The 19,162-nt window shown below is 33.7% G+C and overlaps 1 protein-coding gene across 3 annotated transcripts in view; it reads left to right on the top strand.

Moving 5' to 3' along the window:
- B4GALT6 (beta-1,4-galactosyltransferase 6) overlaps positions 1 to 18,606 on the top strand; it is a 34,706-nt gene extending 16,100 nt beyond the window's left edge. For all 3 annotated transcript variants that reach the window (XM_065053404.1, XM_021290075.2, XM_013367544.3), the window contains exons 2-9: positions 1,664 to 1,780; positions 2,171 to 2,284; positions 8,254 to 8,378; positions 8,920 to 9,036; positions 10,271 to 10,458; positions 12,720 to 12,842; positions 13,709 to 13,810; positions 15,050 to 18,606. In XM_065053404.1, coding sequence (XP_064909476.1) covers positions 1,664 to 1,780; positions 2,171 to 2,284; positions 8,254 to 8,378; positions 8,920 to 9,036; positions 10,271 to 10,458; positions 12,720 to 12,842; positions 13,709 to 13,810; positions 15,050 to 15,197 — 1,034 coding nt within the window. In that variant the 3' untranslated portion in view covers positions 15,198 to 18,606. The remainder of the gene's footprint in view (positions 1 to 1,663; positions 1,781 to 2,170; positions 2,285 to 8,253; positions 8,379 to 8,919; positions 9,037 to 10,270; positions 10,459 to 12,719; positions 12,843 to 13,708; positions 13,811 to 15,049) is intronic.
- The last annotated feature ends 556 nt before the right edge of the window (positions 18,607 to 19,162 follow it).

Genomic DNA, 19,162 nt, shown 5'->3' with positions numbered 1-19,162 from the left:
ATCTGTTGTCTTGGATCCAGTTGTCTTGGATTCCAGTAAGAATCATTCTTGTTGGATTTCCTACCTGTGTCATCAGGCCAAGGTTGTAATTTTTTTGTTTTGTTTCTGGTTTAGTGGCTGTGAGGTGTTGAGACAACTTCAGGGTCCTAGCAGCTGAGTAACCTTTACACAAGTATAAACTCTTGTTAAACAAAACAGCTAGTCATGCTGGCCAAGAGCTTGAGAATTACATGCCATGCATAGCGCCTGACATGTTCAGAACCTGTCTTTTAAGTCATAATATTTCTTGTTTTAATAAGGAGTTCTTTGAAAGCCAGGACGAACCCAACCCCTATGTATTATTTTGAAGAAAACCCCATTATTGTAGGGTTTGCAAATAATTTCCTTTAAACGATTATGTTGGTATTTGTATCTCTGTGGGTGTCAGTAGTATTGTTTACTAATGTGGAATTAGTCACTGTGTTTTCTTCTGGAAATGCCCCAGTCTTTATAAAAAGTTCTCTGTATCTCTAGTCTCTTTGGGCTGTAAGAAGGTATCAGCTGGTCTGGAGTTATTTATGTCATGCCACCAGTGCTGGGTCATCTGATTAAGTAAAGTTACTGAGATAATATTCTAACTTTCTTTAATGTCTGTAGGTCAGATTGAGACTATTCTGCTGTTTTTCCTGGTATGTTTAGGCCTGTCCTCCAAAGTCTCAGAGCATTTTTTGGTTAGGGTGGTTACTATTTACAGTAAGCCAAATATCTGCCAGACAAATGAATGCTTAACATAGGTGAAGTGACAGGTGATCCCTTTGATCCTCTTCGTGGCCCAGAGTAAAAACTATTCTGCAGAGGAAATTTGTCTTTTTTTTTTACATTATTTTTTTTTGGGCTCTGTGAGTCCTGAATAGACATTTGCTTACTCAGACATAAATGCACCTTCTTAAATGCACCTTCTTTTCCAAATTACTTTCTTCTGTTTAGGACAAATAATTGTTTTGAGATAAGATTTTAGGTTTCGAGTGCAACGCTGAGACAGAAGAATATTTCATGCTTTTGTTTTTAGTGAGTTGCTTAATTACACAGAATGTTGATTTGCTCACCCTTGATGCCTACAATAAATATTTCACATATAATTATCAAATGTGAATAGTTTGAGATTGGCAATGAGTTTCAGCAGCTGTATAGTGAAACAGATGTTGGCGTGAATGAACAGCAGTACATTTTGACTGAAAGTTGTGCTAACTTATTAGTAAAAGGGGGGACTAATCTATGGGACTAAAATGTTTTTAATACATTTTTTTTTGTCCTGTGTTTCTGTGATGTATATGTAAATGCATATGAGGGGTGTATCTACATATGAAAACCTTTTTATTGGTAAATTCAGTTGTTTCTTGGCACTACCAGTTGTTTTTTGTAAATAAAAGAGACAGGAAGTGTCATGTAAAGTGTGTAATGACATTTTATAATTTTTGGTCTTTATACAGACCAGTGGTTATGAATCCATTTATTTTGTTTTGTTGCTATTAGGTTTCACTCTGTAGATCTTCATCTTGAAGGACTGATGTCCACTAGCCATGGATTCAGACACAGTAAAAAATATTGAACACATTATAAATTGATGTTAATTTGAAAATACCTTATTTTAATTCAAATTCAAAATTACTTTTTGTTTTATCAGCAAACACGTATCTCTTTATGGTGCAAGCTCGTGGTATAATGTTGAGAGAAAATGTGAAAACAATAGGACACATGATCAGATTGTACACTAACAAAAATACTACACTGAATGGCACAGGTAAGAATATTTCTTCTTTAATTTCATTTTAAAAAGAGCTTTATGAAAACGAAAACAAAACAAAAACATGCCGAACCTTTGTGACATAGCTTGCTTATGAAAACCCAGACTGAAGTCCTACTTCTTTCTAACTGCAGTGATGGCTGAATAGCTGCTGTTTATCCATTCACTTTGGTAAGACATATTTGTTACAGCTGTGAAAAAGATTAATTAAATTATTCTTTGTTTAGTGCAGAAAATTTGTTGGATTGGTTTGGTTTTATTTGCCTTTTTTTTTTAATCATGCTGCTAGGAATTTGTTACTTAAAATTAATGTTCTCACCTGCATGATATGTTACAAATTTCAGTGGATAACACAGATTTTTACAGAAATCAATTTATCTTTTTAAGATTATCCAGAAGGAAACAATTCTAGTGACTGTGTTGCTCAAACAACAATGTATCTTCCAGAAAACTTCACTTACTCTCCTTACCAGGCTTGTCCAGAGAAGCTGCCTTACATGAGTAAGTTTTTAAACTGACCTTAATGCTTATCTAGTAAATTGAATTGTACTTAAGACAAAATATCCGAGAATGGACAATAATGCTTAGCAGAATTTTGCCTTAACTGTTGTATTACTAAAACTTCTGGTCTCTTTACTTGTCGTGTGTTAAATTTTATTTAAAAAATTTAATTTTATTTACATAATTTTACTTTCTACAAATTAAATTCTAAATGTTTTTATTAATGTGTAGGAATACTCTAACTTGTAAAAAGTATTTTGAGGAACAGTTAAAAATTTCTTTTTTGGAATTTTTTTTTATTACAAAGATTTATGAGTCAGAAAGAAGTTCTCAAATCTTCAGTTAATCACAGATAGTGCAATATGTAGGAAACTGAACAAGATGGTGAAGCGAGAATTGATGGAAGTAAGGAAGTGCTAAAGCCCTGTCATAATGAGGAAGTAGTACTTAAATAACAAGTCATGAAATTTTAAAATTAAGCTTTCAAACCAAGCTGTTTAAGATCTCAAGCTATTAAACAGAACTTGCTAGGTAACTCTAACGTTATCTTTAAGCCTAGAATCAAAACTTCTGATTATTCATGCAGAAATAAGAAACTGAGTTGAGTACTTTGGCACCATTGCTGTTTTGCTTTGCTGGGTTTTTCTAAAACCTGTAGTACCACAGCTGTGCTCAGCAGCAGTATCCCAGCGTGGGTAGGTCTTATAAGCAGGGATTGCACAACTAAAGCAGTTACACAAACTGATATTGGAGGTGTTCCTTGATGTAATTCAGTGTCCTTACTCTGGTGTAATCATGTGGTATGACCCTTTCATCTTCTTTCTGTAGACAAAGTATAGTTTTGTTTGGGAACATTCCTAAAAATTCTTGGTAAGAACTGTAAATTTTCATGTGAATTTTCTACAAACTTGCCACTTTTCAGATTCAGCCAAAATTCTGGGCATTGTTTGCTTTCCTCTGTATTGTAGAGAAAGCAGTCCTTGGTCTGTTACTAGAAGTGACTGTTCAGTATCTGTTATGCTAACATGTTTATTTTACTTGCTATGTTTAAAACCAAACAAGTAAACTACAGAATTGTAAGAGAGAAAATTAGAAATAATTTCTGAAGATATTTGTGACACTGTCCAGTGTTCTAACCTCTTGTGTTTTAGTCTAACACCTGGGTTAGGCTTTGGGCTGTCATTCAGCATGAACAAGTAATTAAGCATTTAATATAGCAGTTCAGATCCATATCATATCAAACAATGTTGCTGACAGCCAAACTGAATTCCCGATCATAGTTTCTTCAAAGAAAAATAGTGGATTTTATTAGGCTAATCGAGATTCCATTCTAATTTCCTTTTTAATCTCAACAGAGAAGTTTATCCAGTGAAGAGTACAGTAACAGTGCTTGTTTTGTTTTTTTTTAATGATGCTGGATTCTAAACTTTGTCTCTTGTATTATAAACAAACGTGCCTGTAGGCAAAAGTATGTCAGTTGCTGTTGCTTATGAATTTAAGTCATGTAGAAAACTGTCTTAATAAGCCAAGTAGCAATTAGCCACAATGTGATTATACCCTTATTTCAATCTCTTTCCCTCCATTAAGAGGGTTTTACTTTCTAAATCATGTGGATGTTCTTTTCTGCAATGTTGCACATGTAACCAAATAAAACTAAATTATTCCAATAGTAAATATTTTAGCTACTTTGGAAAATAATGAGAAGTTTGAAAAATGTCAACACTGGATAACCAGAGAAACAAGAATGATGATTATGTTGATTGAAAAAAGCATCTAAATTTGTATTTTTAATGAAACTTTCAAGGGATCTAGCAGCTGAATTCTGCTGGATTAGTTAGTTCAACACTGTATTGGCTTCTGCTATCCGTTCTACCTGTGTATTAGTCTGCTGTCCAGGAGTGGAGGGATGAGGCAAGTTAGAAGGTACTAAGGTGTCTTAGTAGGTCAGCCTACTTATAGCATGTTATCTTAAGTCATTGATGCGGATTTGTTTCAACTGGCAGGTGTTTAGAATTGCCAGAGTAGGGATGCATTCTATGCTGCCAACCTTGCTATCAACTTCATTTGCTATATGTAATTCTACCAGAATTTGTCTATAGATCTCCTTATTGTTACTCTCTTTTCTTTCTTTTGTGTTGGTGCATCTTTGTACTTACTCTGTCCTGCTGAAATTAATAGAGAAATAATAATCTTAATGGAAAATAATTCACTGGATAAGTTACTATTCAGCAAAGAGATGTATGTCTCACCCTTTGGTTTTCAGGTATACCTTTAAAATCACCATCTGTTTATGTAATTATAATCTAAATAAAACTTCTACAAAGATTGTTTAATGCAATGAAATGTTGTAGGTAGTCCTGAGATAGGGAAGAAAGCGTCTTGAATCACATATATTTTGACCTGTTTAATAGTCTAAGGTTGTTATAAAAGTCAACTACTCTTCTTTATATCAACTTGCTAACTTTGTATTGTGGAAGGAGTATGGTAAAATCACGTTTTGTCCCAAGTACATATGCTTTTAAATAGGACCAACTGGTGCCTTTTCTGTGTGACTCACTCTTTTGGGTTGTAAGCCACCTATTGAGCACTGCTGTGCTAATTCATAAGCAAGACACCTCTAATTCAAGGTAGATGCAGTACAAAAAATATTTAATCAGCATAATTTTAATACTGACTCGAGAGGTAAAAGGAAAGCAGATAAGTTTTTTTCATTAATATGAAATAAACCCCTCCTGTTAAGAAGTTATAAACAGTTTACCCAAGTCACTCCATGGTTTGTCTAAAAACTGCCTCTTAATGAGCTATAAGAAATATCTTCTAGTTTGATCACCACAGGACACTGGGGTTGAATATACCTAAACGATTTTAAAGAGATATTAGAAATACCTATTTTGTATTTTTAAAAAAGTAATCAGTGGAGGAAGTTCTGTTGTCTCCGGAAGTAGTATATTATAGTATTCAACTGCCTGGTTAAGCTTTTCCTAATACTCAACCTGCATTTACTATCTTCTTTTTTTTCCTATCCTCTTGCAAGTTATTTGGATCTTCCCTTACCCTTCTTGGTGCTTGGAAAAAACCTGGTTACCGTCTATGTACCAAATTATTCTGTCTTGGCAAAGATTTATGGTTTTGTCAGTCTCTTCCTTTGTAGATAAACAAGTAGCTTCAGCCTTTGTAGACTACATAGTTTCTAAAGCTCTTGTCATTCTTCATTTTTGTAATGTAGACTTTCTGATTTGATTTCCTTTTGAAGCATCACAACTGGCTAAAACCCTGATGACAAAACAAACTAGTGATTGTCTTTCATATAACAGTAGTTAGTGTGTTCCAGAATAAGACTTGCCATTTTTGTGCAGTTGCAATATAGTTTGTCTCATATTAATAAACAATCCATTAAAAACCATCGAAGTATCTTTCTCTGTATTGCGGCATAGTCAGGTATTTCTTCTTTTGTGTGTGTATGCTTCACTGCCTCTTCAGTAACAATCCATGCTTTTTAAAATTTCACTCTCTTGATTTCAGTATGTATCCTGGTTTGTTGAAGTTATTTTTTCTTCTGATTCTGTTCTTCAAAATGTTTTCTGCTTCCTCAGCTTTCTTTTTTTGCAGGTTGTATACATGTTTTATTGCAGCATGCTTGACTTTAGTGGAAGTAGTGAATGCTAAGCCCAGATATTTACAGAGATGCCTTTTCTTCTCCCCATCCCCCCTCCCCAACAGGGGAATACTGCTGATTTCTATTAATATTTGCCTATCTCCTGTGCACTTCTGATAGTACCAATATTTCAGGGTTTACTGTAGTTATTTTTTTAAACAGTCTGGAGGGAATTTCATCATGTCCTACCAAGTTAGAAGCACCTGCCTTATATAAATACTGTTTCACCATTTTTCCTTTTTAAAATTTTATTTTTTGTTTAAACTCTGGAAGCATGTGGTCACATCTAAACTTTTCTCAGAAGACTAAGGCACCCGAGTCCTTTGCGTCATGTGTTGTTTGCTTCCTTTTCTGGTCTACTAATTGACCTTTATTTATCTTTGTTTTCCTATTAGATTCTATAAATAAACTTAAAGGTTCTTTTTACTTCTGTCTTTTGGTAGTTGAAACTGATTTATTGATTTATTTTTTTTAAGTTTAATTTCTACATGTTTATGCTCTATATACTGGTTCTTTGTTTATTGTCCTTGTTTCTACTTTTTGTAAGATTTTTTTTTTTTATCTTTCAGGTTATTGGTTATTTAAGAGTTTCAGACACAACCACAATGACCATATAAACTGTTTTTTGTTTCATTTTGTTTTAAAGCCATGTAGGATTAGTTTGTTCTGGTGTATATTTATACTTTTTTCAGCAACTGCCAAGTTTCCTTTTTCTTCTAAAATAAACAAATGTTTCTTTAAATCTGCTCTTTAAAGATCTTCTCCTTATTGTGCTGTTCATGATGATTTTTTTCCTGTAATTTTCTTTTTATGTTACCTTCTACATTTACAAGTAGTTCTACATTTAATCATGTCCAAAACTAAAGTAGCTCTTCCAGTATCTTCTGCCTTGTTCTGAAAACAATAGTTATTTCCAATAAGCTCCAAAAATGTTAATATTTCCGGAAGATTTAGATAGTTAGTCAATTTAGTGTTACAACATGAAGCAGTCTTTTGGACACAAATAGGATCTTTTGAGTATGGGCACAGGGAAGAAAATGGATGTTATTTCTTTCATTGACTTTGAAATTCCAGCCTTCACCAAAAGACTTAAATTTTTAGACAAAAAAATGTAGAATATTTTATGGTGTCAGATAGTTATTGCAGGGTCTTTCATGATTATCCAGTACAGTAGTTGCCAAGAGCAACTTGAGATCCTGGTTGATGATTGTTACACTGTTCTGCCCACATTTTCTTGATTGCTTCTACTTCTGCTTTTGGGCTTAGAGTGTTTACTATGAATCATCATTTCCAGTTTTGAACTTTATACACATCCATAAGCTAACACTGACAACTTTCAGCTATCAGCTAAGTGTAAATATTTTCTCATAAGAAGTACTAACCGTTTTTCTACCATGTTGTGGTCTTTATTCAGTGTCTTACTGAATTCCAGCCTCATCAGTAGGCATTTGCAGATAGTATAAATTGTTTCTTTTTTTCTGTGGGTTGTTGTCATGGGATTAACCCCAGCTAGGAAATGTAACCATGACAGGTGCTCACTTGCTATCCCCCTCTCCCACCCCTAAGTCGGGGAGAGAATCAAAAGGGAAGGCAGAAACTTGTAGATTGAGATAAACGCAGTTTAATAAAATAATAAAATACTAATACACTACTAGTAAATACATAAATATATATGTGTGTGTGTGTGTGTGTGTATAAAATAGAATATAAAATAAAAGGTACTCAATGCAATTCCTCCTGAACTCCATCCTCACTGAGGAGCCTGTCTCAGGAATCAGCACCCTGGTCCAGAACAGCTGATCCCAGAGAGAGAAGAGAGAAAAAGGCAGAAAGGCTCAGAGGCCTCTGCAAAACAGCAGGATGGCAAAAGGCCAAACTAAAGACAAGTCCTGAACAGAACTCCCCCAGAGAGGTCTCTGTCCTGGCTCTCAAGAGCTAGCCAGAAGATCCTGACTCTCCTTAACTAGAAAGCATGATGTGAATAGGATGGAATATTCTTAGTGATTGGTCTGGATGTCAGTCAAGGTCTGCTCCATCTATGCCCCCCTTTCCAGCTGCCTCACACCTGTGGTTAGAGAGCTCAGAAAAAGTCCTTGGCAAAATCAACAATAAAAAACATTAACTCTGTGCTGGGGTGTTTTCTTCTTCTCTAAGTCCAAACAATGACCGTGCTAGCTATGAAAAGAAAGGTTTCTAACTGCATTAAGGGAAATAATTTGTTTTTAGTCAAACCAGCACAGTAGTGTAAATAGAAATTTCTGATGCTATTTGTTGTCTTAATTGAAATGAATAAATATTTTTTTCTTCTCTTTAGGAGGCCTTATTGAGGTAAATATGAGTGAAATTAGTTTTGATGAAATTCAGCAACTGTTTTCAAAGGATTTAGACATTAAACCAGGGGGACACTGGAAACCAAAAGACTGTAAGCCACGGTGGAAGGTGAGATGCTGCTTTTCTGTTTGTGTGGGTGCTGGTTTTTTGTTTGTTGTTTGTTTTTTGTTGTTGTTGTTTGTTAGTTCATTGGTGCAAGCAGTTAGTCTTTTACTGCCATATAGTTTATGTAATAGGTAGTATGTCACCTAATAGGTAGTATGCTCTCTGTGCTCAAGAAGAGACTAAAGCTTGAAAGAAAATCTGAAATGGATTGTCAAGGACTTCTAAAGGTTCATTAGCTCTTGTTACTAAACATTTTATTGTATGGATGCAAACTTCCTTGTATGTTACTTAAAGTGTAATTAGAAGCAAGTGAACATAAAAGGGAAATCTTATATGTATTTTACTCAGAATTTTTTTCTGTTTATAGTTGTTTGAACAAAATTCCAACACTTTCCTAGTGGGAACAAAAGTGTAAAACAGTGAGCCAATTTACATGCAAAAGTCGAGAAGCTTATGTAATCCATGGGAGACTTGGTCTGTATTGAAATATTAAAATTAAAAAAATGCTAATATAAAAGCTTAAAATATATGTAATTTTTTGAAGGTGGCAATCCTTATTCCATTTCGGAATCGCCATGAGCATCTTCCAATTTTTTTCCGTCACCTGATACCCATGTTACAGAAGCAGCGGCTGGAGTTTGCCTTCTATGTTGTTGAACAGGTAACAGCATTTACTTGAAGAGTGACTCTCCAAGATTCCTTGCTAAAGGGGATTTCATACTCCTACCAAGACTTGGTTGAATCCAGAATTTTATAATTGTTATCCTACTGTTATAATCCTTTGAATGAAACAGGAAAGTTCAACTCCATTCCCCAGTTTGAGCAGTGGCCAGTTACATGTTGCTTTTCTTCAAATACAGACTGATATTTTGTGGGTGATAATATGGCCTTTTTGAATTGATTATCGTTGTTTTATGTGTAAGAATTGGAAATGGTCATTTGTAGGAGGCAGATTTACAGCACATGCTCACTGAAATCCAGTTGAAGACAATAGTATTAGAATGTACACTGTCCAGTTTATATAGGTAAATTAGAGTGGAGGCATTAGAGATATAAAATTACCAACTAGTACTCTTGGCTAAGGGTGTCTTCAGAAAAAGAAGGGAATGGATATGGAGTAAAAAGAAAAAAAAAAAAAAAAAAAAAAAAAGAAAAAAAAAAAAAAAAAAAAAAAAACAAAACAAACACTTAACAAAAAAAGAGGGGCCTTCTGCAAGCCACAGTCAAGGAATAAAGCAGTTCGGATGGGTAGCTTTAGGAATTTGCACCATTGTTGACTATAGTAAATAGCTAGATCCCTAAACAAATTACAGGACTTATTTTTCATGGTTTATCTAGGCATGTAGGATGCATTTGCAATATCAAAAGGTCTTATGTTGTCTTGTTTGTTCAAAATGAGATTTAAATTGTACTGGAGATAAAAAAATATTTGAATCTGACTTAAAGTTTTTAAGAAACTGGAAGTAAGTTCTAACGTTAATTATAATATGTAACGAGTTGTAGGCATTGTCACATCATTCGAAGTTTTTCAGTAGTTGACTGTTTTAACAAGAAACAAAACTGAGTATTTCTTTCATAGTTTGTATCAGTATTTCTTTAACTTGTCATGCTCTATTAATCCAAACCACCCATATTTAGTTATTTCAGAGTTCCTAATGCTGTAAGTTTCTAATGCTGTTAAGTTTTGTGTAAGATGAGAGAATATCTAGACTTTTAAAATCACAGTAGATGTAGTTGGTGCTAACTGGAGCTATTGCTCTGCTAACCTAGAGGAGTAACAGGCATCTTTGTCCATTATTATTTTTTTCCATGTGGTAGATGATGTATTTTTTCATACTATTTAAACTTGGTCTCTTCTTGATTCTTACAGTGTCTGCTTTGTTTTCTGTTTGAAGACAGGTACACAACCTTTTAATCGTGCAATGCTCTTTAATGTTGGCTTCAAAGAGGCTATGAAGGATGCTCCCTGGGACTGCATAATATTTCATGATGTGGATCACTTACCTGAAAATGACCGAAATTATTATGGATGTGGAGAAATGCCACGCCATTTTGCAGCGAAGCTCGACAAATACATGTACATGTAAGTAGCTAGACTTATTCGCATTGTTTCTTTAAGATCCAGAAACATTCTTAAAGTGTATATGAATTTTGTGATGGTATGTATGGTAGGTGAAACCAATTAAACAGCCTTCTACCATGTTATTTACATAATATCTAGTAATTAAAAGGAAGATGTAAGTTTAGTGTCTATATTTGATATGTTCCTAATTTGAAGGTGTTATTTATCATTTTCAGTGTTGGAAAAGAAAGGTGGCTACATGTGTCAGGGGGGAAAAACTTACCCTGCTTAGAAATCTTTTCTGGCTATGTAAGACTTTATGGTGGCTGTCAACAAAGATAAGCAGATAATCTGCAGCAAAATTCCACAAGAAAGTGTCTTAATTTTCTCATGAATGTACAGTTCATTTCTGGTTTGTGCAACTTTTTAAATGATTTCCTTACTGCTAGACCATTTTGTCATGTATTCAGACTCTGCTGAAATTTGATTAATGTTACCTCTTTTCCTTCTGCCATTCTACATTAATGACATTTCACTTGCTTTTTAACATTCTGCTGTCTCGTGACACTGTTTTAATCACTTAATGTGAAACTGTAGTTTATTGCTTACTACATGTATTTATTTGCTATCCTGAAATTTTATTTGTGAAGTTGATAAACTTGACAACCTGGTCAACCTGACACATCAAAAGCAATGGATTGAAAACAAGACTCTTATGTTTGGACTTCACATTTTCAGCTGATTAGCAGTCAAAACTTCAAAGTACTTATATGTACATAAATAAACACATATAAATATGTAAGATATTTAATCTATCATTATACTTCTTTATAAAACACTGTATGAATTTATATATACATTTGTAAAATTTATAAAATGTCTAAATACAGGTATTTACAAAATGTTATTATATTGTATAAATACATATTTCTATTTACATTTATGCAAATATACAAAAAAGGGCACATTGACCACAGAAAAATACATACATGTATATGTGTAAAAACCACAAAGAGTTCCATAAACTGTCATACCCCATTTGTTTTTATTTTTCTTTGGTGTGTTGTTTTTATGTCATTTTTTTGTTGTTGGTTTGGTGGGGGTGGGGGGGGGGAGGTGACGTTTGTTTGTGGTCTGGTTTTGAGTTCTGTTTGGTTTTGTTTTTTTCGTTTGTTTTTTTTACTTGTAGTTTTGAGAACACCTGTTATTTCATTGAAATGTTGAAAGGGATATATATAGTAACAGCCTTCCCCAAAACATTAAGATTTGTTTGAATCCTGTGTTTCCACAGAGATCAGAAATTACGTGACCCTGTATTTCTTTTTCTTTCCCCTTGCATGCTAGTGTGGCAATTCTGTCCTAAGCATTGGTAAATCTTTTTGTAGATAGTCCTAACTCCTGAAGGTTTCAGGTTTGGAAGCATCTCCTGAGAAATGTTTTGATTACTTTCATTTGGTGAAATTGTGTGCTGTTTCTGAAAGCAGAACACTCTTTACTGTAGCAGCTTCAGGGTTGAGGATGCAAGTCAATATTGATGGAAGTAAATACAGATACTTAAATATACTTGTTTTTTAAATATAATTGACAAATTGTTTTGAGAATTGGAAATCACACTTCTTGGGCCATAGTATGTTATGTTACATACTAATAGTGGCTCTTTATGTTGGCCAGCTGCTTATTACTTAATAATGTGTTAGTAATTACTGTATGCGTGCTGACAGAACTGCCTATAGATGCTATACGTGCTTCAGCATGTAAAACCTGGAAAATTGTTTTTTTAAATAAGTATGTATTTTGCTGTGGTTTAACATGTACTGTTAAACTGTTCCCCTCAAGTTTTAACAGTTCTGTGGAATGTAGTCGTGAATTAAAATTACTGAATTGATGCATTACTGATTTGTAATTTTTTTTCAGTTGATGAAAGAGAGGGGTTTTATTTCCATTGAGTAGTGTTAAAATAGTTTGAGGGCTTCACTTTACGCTTCAACTTTGGATCTAAATCAACCATCTGCGATAAACTTTTGTTTTATGTGGTGGTACTAATTTGAGCTACAGTCTAAGAGTACCATTCATGCAAAACAGACACTACTGCAAACATTTTATTCAGCTTTCCTATATGTTACCTAATACCAGTGACCTGTGAACCAGTTTCCATTATTGGATGCATTCAACATCTGTTCATGTCCTTAGTTTGGGGTTCTTTTTTTGAAAGGTGCTGTTCAAAGAAAGGGGCTGTCTGTGAAAGTTCAGCTAATAATGCAGAATTTGTCTTTTGTTTTCAGTCTTCCATACAATGAGTTCTTTGGTGGTGTAAGTGGACTGACTGTGGAACAATTCAAGAAGATCAATGGGTTTCCAAATGCCTTTTGGGGATGGGGTGGAGAAGATGATGATCTTTGGAACAGGTGAATGTTCAGTGCTTATGTCTTTCTCATTGTTCTGTGGTATCCACTTCTGGAGAGTAACGAGGTGTTTTTTCTTTTAGTTGTTACCTTTTTAAAAATTTGTTTTAGATGAACAAATTCTAACGTTTCTAAAGAGTTCAATTTAGAAATATCAGAACATACCATTTGAAGGGTTAAGTATGATGTTCTCTTTCTTGGCCTGAGGACAGCTACAGGCTTTTAAGAGAGAGGTCTTGCAACAAAAATTAGATATAACAACAGATAACAGTATTAAGCATATTTAGTCTCATTCCTTGTAGTCAACTGTGCATTACTTTTTACTTTTATAACTCTCTTGCTGCTAGCATTATGGGATAGCATCCCACAGAGTAGAGTAAGTGTGAATTTAATTATAGTTTGTATCTTAGGAGCAGTGTTTTAGAGAGAGGTTAATTTGTGACTATACTGATAGTCCCAAATTGGACAATGTGTAACAATGCTCACTGTCTTACTAACAGCTGGCAGTAAACAACTGCAAAATGTTCCAGCTGAGCTGTTGAAACTAAGTATCTGCATGAGATTATATAGAGAGACAGATTTTAAAGGAAGAGTTTGTTTTATAATATTTTTCCTTGCTATTTTCATATTTTTCTTTAAGGACCAAGCAGGAAATACTAAATATGAAATTATTATTTCAACATGTATTGATTTTTGTCAGCTTTTTTAGTTGTTGTGTTAGGAGTGGTATGAGTTTTCTTTAGGGAGAGAATGTCAGTGAATGCAAAGACTTAGCTCTCCAAGATTTGATGCATATTTTTCACTTTTGCTGTAACTTATAAAAACATTTTTAATGCTCTTCATATAGATGTCTCTGTGTTATACTGCAGGGTTCATTTTGCTGGATACAATGTAACAAGGCCAGAGGGAGATTTAGGGAAGTACAAATCCATTCCTCATCATCACAGAGGTGAAGTCCAGTTTTTAGGACGGTAAGAAAAACAGCGAACTGTTCAAATACTAGAGCTAAAGATGTAATGTTTTTTTCTTACATGCAAATCTTCCACACATACAAATAGTCAGTGCTTATCACTGTTGTTCCCTCTTTAGTGCTAAACTTGGCATTTTCTTAAATATACTGTGTTTGATGCTAAGATATTTCTTATTTAGCTATGAGAGAGACTGAGTTTGTGTGTCAGAAGATGTTTTCGTCATAATCTTTGATGCAGAATGCCATTGTTCTCTTATAGTTTGGGCATTAGTGCTGTCAGTGCTCCACTAGCTGGTTAATTTGGATATTTTACAAAAGCAAGCAGTACAGCTGGGGGAAATGGCTCCTCTGTGAAAAGAGATTTTAAAACTCCTCAAAGATTTTTTTTTTTTACATGATATTTTATTCCTTATTCTGAGATACAAGTCTTCTCATTTCTTGCTTACATTGACATGTACTTTTTGGGTTCATTTTTTTGCTGCAAAGATGCAAAACACTTTAACTGGCCAGTAGCTTCTGGCTACTCTAGATCAGAATAGCAAGCAGAATGTAGTAGATGAGCTACACCTAAAAATTAGTATGTGAAATGCAAAATAAAGTGTTTATGGTATCTGTTTTCAGATAATTATAAATACTGCTCAATGCTGTTGTTGATTTGATAGGTGTCTCTTTCTCTGGGAACATCTTTATTTTCTGTTTTATTGAGAGTTTTTAAATAGACATGTACAGTAGACATGAGTAAGTAGGTATTCAGGGGGACGGGAAGGGAAACTGTTCTTTTAAATGACCTGAAATTTACATGTTTGCAAATGCAGGAGTCTCAAGGATGACATGCAAAACAATTCAGACATTTAAGTATGTATTGATGAACAGGGAAGTTTCCTAAGTCTTCACTGAGCTCCATAGTTGATTTTTATAGCGAAAGAACATGAAAAAATTGAATGTTCTTTAAAAATCAGTTTAGCTTGGGACCATGAGATGTATACATACTAAATGCCTTCTTTCTTATTTATTCTTAATGTTAACATTGTGTATGTGAACATAAAATTGAAGTGTAATAAAAACAGAATGTGGCTTACTTTTAAACCTCAGGTAGGTAATTTGGTAATTTTAAAGGGCTGAGAGGTAGTTTCAGAATCAAATAGTATTTCAAAATGAAATTACTTACAGTATCATGTCTAACATCAATTGAATTGTTTCTTGCAAATCTTACGTTTTCTTCTTCCAACTTTCTCTGCAGATATAAACTTCTGAGGTATTCCAGAGAACGTCAGTATATTGATGGGTTGAACAATTTAATATATACTCCTAAAATACTTGTCAGTAGATTGTATAAAAATATAACTGTTAATCTCGTACCAGAACTTGCTCCTGTTAGAGACTATTGACGGAAGTGGAATAGCAAGCTACCCTTCCAGAATAAACTTTTAACACTGGAAGCTACTAATAGACACTGTAAAACAAAACAAAAACAATAAACAGCAGCTTAGAGATTTTTGACCATTTGGTGATGCATATTTGGGATGAGAAGTGAAGTGATTGTATGTACCGTGTGCTTTGTTCTGAAAGAAAAGCCAGCAGCTACCACTCAGATGTTTACAGCATGAGACTACTGTTCAAGCCTTCATTCTTCATATTCTCTATTTTAAAACTCAACTAAATAAACTGCAGAAAAGAGACTTGTAGCTTCTCTGGAAGTAAGGACAGAGGCCTCCTGTTCCAGGATTTTTTTTATACTAAACCGCCCCCCTCATATTTAAATGAATGCTTTTGTTTCTTTTTAAAATGTGTTTTGTAAATATGTGATGTAAATTAATGTGTGTATATTGCTTTTAAATTGCTCAATATTTTATGCTGCAGTATGTACTTGAGCGTGTTCTCATTTTAGTTCTATAGAATGGTTTTCATTAGCATGAAAGAACAAGTGTAAAATGTATGTATGCTTAAAAAGGTTATACCTTATGTGAAATGAAGGAAATATTAATTGTTGGCCAGCTATGACTGTAAACTGTTATACTAGTTTTGAGCTCTAGGCCTCCTGCATATCTATATAGAAAAATCAGTTTCATATATGAACTTGCTAGAAAGAAAGCTTTCAGTTTTATTTATTGCCAGCAAAATTGTATGATACCCTGCCTGTCACTGAAATCCTATTTATATGCATATTGCATGTGTATTACAGAAAATCTTGCAGTTGTTGCGTATTATGATCTACAGGAACTCTTAACTGTTTCCAAGTGTGCCACTAGTGTCAATGTCAGGGATTTTAATGCCTAAAACAATGTGTCTGGGTGCGTACAGTATTTTGGTATTGTTCTTTATTTTTTTTTAATTCTAGTAAACGGCACTTTTATTCCTCCAAAATCAGAAGAGCCAAAAATGTGTCTTCTTTGGAAGAATATAAAAGTTAGATTTTTAAGAAAATAAGAAAACATAGTTCTAATAGTTCTAATGCTTGCAGTGTGGGATTTTCAGAAAGATGGTGTTGATCAATGTTTTGATGATGATAGTAGCGTAAGCAGAACTGAAAGCAGGCCAATACCAAGTCCTTCTTAAAATTCCACCCATAATATATTAATCAATATAGCTATTTTAGGGTCTATTCTCCTAGAGTGCTGAGTGTGCTTCTATGATGCACTAAGTATCCTCAAGTCAATGACTTTCAATGAGATTGAGGTTGCACAGTCCCACTAAGGATTGGTCCTGTCTGTATCTCTATTCCTGTGGTGTTAGATGTATGAGTAACTAGCCTCTTTCCTTGGCTTATAATGAAAAACATATCTTCTGTTTGTTTGTAATGTTATGCTACCTTAAAGTATCCCACTGCTAAGCATTATTATCCCTTCCCAATATTTTTTTACACCCTTTCTTAATACTAAGGAAAAGGACCAGATAATTTATTTTCTATGTTAATGCAAAGATACTGACCAAGATCCACTAAACTGTTTTGTTTGTCACGGTTACTCAACTCTTTAGGAACCAAAGACTGACTCTTGCTCCCATGAAGAACGGAAAGCAGTATATAATAAGGATTGTTCATCCATAGAGTGTTCTGTAAGAGAGTTGACAAGAATACTAACTTGAACTCATTACTATGTGTTGGTTTCCTAAACTGCTGCCACAGATCGTGTGGTGCTTTGTATATTTGAGTTTGTTTGCCATAAACAGCTTTTATTTTTTTGACATCCCAGCAGCAAATTTTGCCCTTAGCCATTCTTCAGTAAAGTTATGAACTTAGTTGTAGGCATCCCAAATATTTAGTAGGAATGTAATGATTTAATTTAAGTAGTTGAGAAAATCGTAAGGGATATTTTAAACCACATTGGAATTACCTTGAAATCTACCAGTTACTCTAATATGCTTTAGGAATGATATAATGCAATGAAAATAACAAAAAGTGAGCATAAAGTGAACAAAATAGCCTTCTTATGCTTATGTGGTTTGATCATCTCCTGATATATTTTTCTATAATTGAGTGTATAGATAATCCTGAAGCATATGGATAAGGGGGAGATTATTAATACACTGTATGAACAATTACATCTTCAAAATAAAATTAGTCTTATTTCATAACAGACTAATACAATTCTTTAATAAAATTTTACATCCTTGCTGTAATTTTGAAGTGACTTCTGGTTTTCAGTACAAATTCACCTACAATTTAACACTTCTGATTATGAAACATCCTTTGATACAGTAGGTCTGTACTGTTTTCCAAAGCATGCGTTTGTGCCCATTTGTTAGGCATTCTGTGAAATTAATGTTCAATTTTAAAAAAATGCTAATGCATACATATGTATATATACATACATATATGCATACTATATTACACATATGCTGAACTAATGTAACTTTACAGCTTTAAGTGATTAATCATGTATGATCTTAGAAAAATATGGCTTAAACCAGTATGTGAATGGATTATGACATATAGCTGAGTTCTTAAAGTTTGCATTTTGGTGCCCCAAAGAGATGGATGTTAAATTATGACTTGTTAACCAACACTCTTCTTTAAATACCTTTTAAAACTTCCCAACAAAGTGATAAAAGTTGCCATCTCAAATTATATCAAAAATAGTGTTTGCAAACTACCTGCTTGAACTCAATACTATTCTGTGGTGACTTTTAACATAGACAGTGCCTTCAATGAAATAAATGTGATGCAGAACTTAATGTTGTGCACGTTCCTTTTGATATTTTCATGATTCTTGTAAAATGTAGAGAGAAGCCAATCACACTGGCTTTTGCATTGATGACAAGGCAAATTAAAGACATCTCTTCAAGTAGTGGGTGTGGAGGGAAGAGAAAGAAAGGAGTAATTTAAGAGATTCTGAGGGTCTTTCAAATTAACAAATAAAAATGTACAGAAATATTAACAGTGGAATCTGGTTGATATGCTCTTAAACCCATTTGCTGTATTTCACATTTAAGTAGGAGAATATAAAATACAAAATCCATTTTGCAATAGACAGTATATTGAAAAGTGCAAAATGTCCTTTTTCCTTGGATCTTGCCAGTCTATTTTTCTATCATTATGATTACTAATGACTACGTTGTAGTGGGTTACTAATGAAGCAGTTATTTAAAAATATAAAAAGGATCCATTGCGTATTGGCAAGAAGTGTACTTAAGATTATTTAATTTGTAGAGATATGTAAGATAGGCTTAATGAAAAATGCACTGAAACAAATGCTGGGAATTTCCTCTGTACTATCATAGTTTTGGTTTTTTTGTTGTTCATGAAAATGTTTGTACTTTTTTATCATTGTCTTTTATGAAATATAATGTTCTAAAGATTGTGTTGGTTTGTTTATTCTGGGGTTCTGTGGAGAATATATCTTTGTTTTGTGCATAGACAAAGTGCTCATTTTTATAGTGCTTGGTATCCCAAAGTAACAACAAAAGGAAGGGAAACCTGGCCAGCAAATACATCAGGTTAGGCTGTGATGGGATCAAGTCTTAGGCTAATAAATTGTTTTTCCTTTGTTGGTATTTGTATGCTTTCAGCTTTTGGTTTTATTATGCTAAATGACTCAACATTTTTGTGTAATTTTCCAAAATAGGGTTGCTATTCTGTTGAATCTCCCAATGGCTCCTCTTTATGTGTATACATAGGAATAATCTTCCCCAAATATATGGATTACAAGAATGGGAAATAAAAGTATCCAGCCATATTTCTTCTGGCATTAAATAGGGAGCTGCTTTTTTCAGGAGTTGTTGGTTATCCTTATTTTTCTTTGTATCATGTAGCCATTACAAAAGTGTCTGACAGTTAGAGGTGTACAAGTAATTTTTGGGAGCACTTCAACTGAGGACAAAGGTATTTGCAGGATTTTATGAAGAAACATGAATA

This window comes from Columba livia, chromosome 2 (assembly GCF_036013475.1).
Source record: "Columba livia isolate bColLiv1 breed racing homer chromosome 2, bColLiv1.pat.W.v2, whole genome shotgun sequence".
NCBI lineage: Eukaryota > Metazoa > Chordata > Aves > Columbiformes > Columbidae > Columba > Columba livia.
The sequence above is the reverse complement of the archived record's forward strand: the minus strand, read 5'-3'. Positions and strand labels throughout refer to the sequence as shown.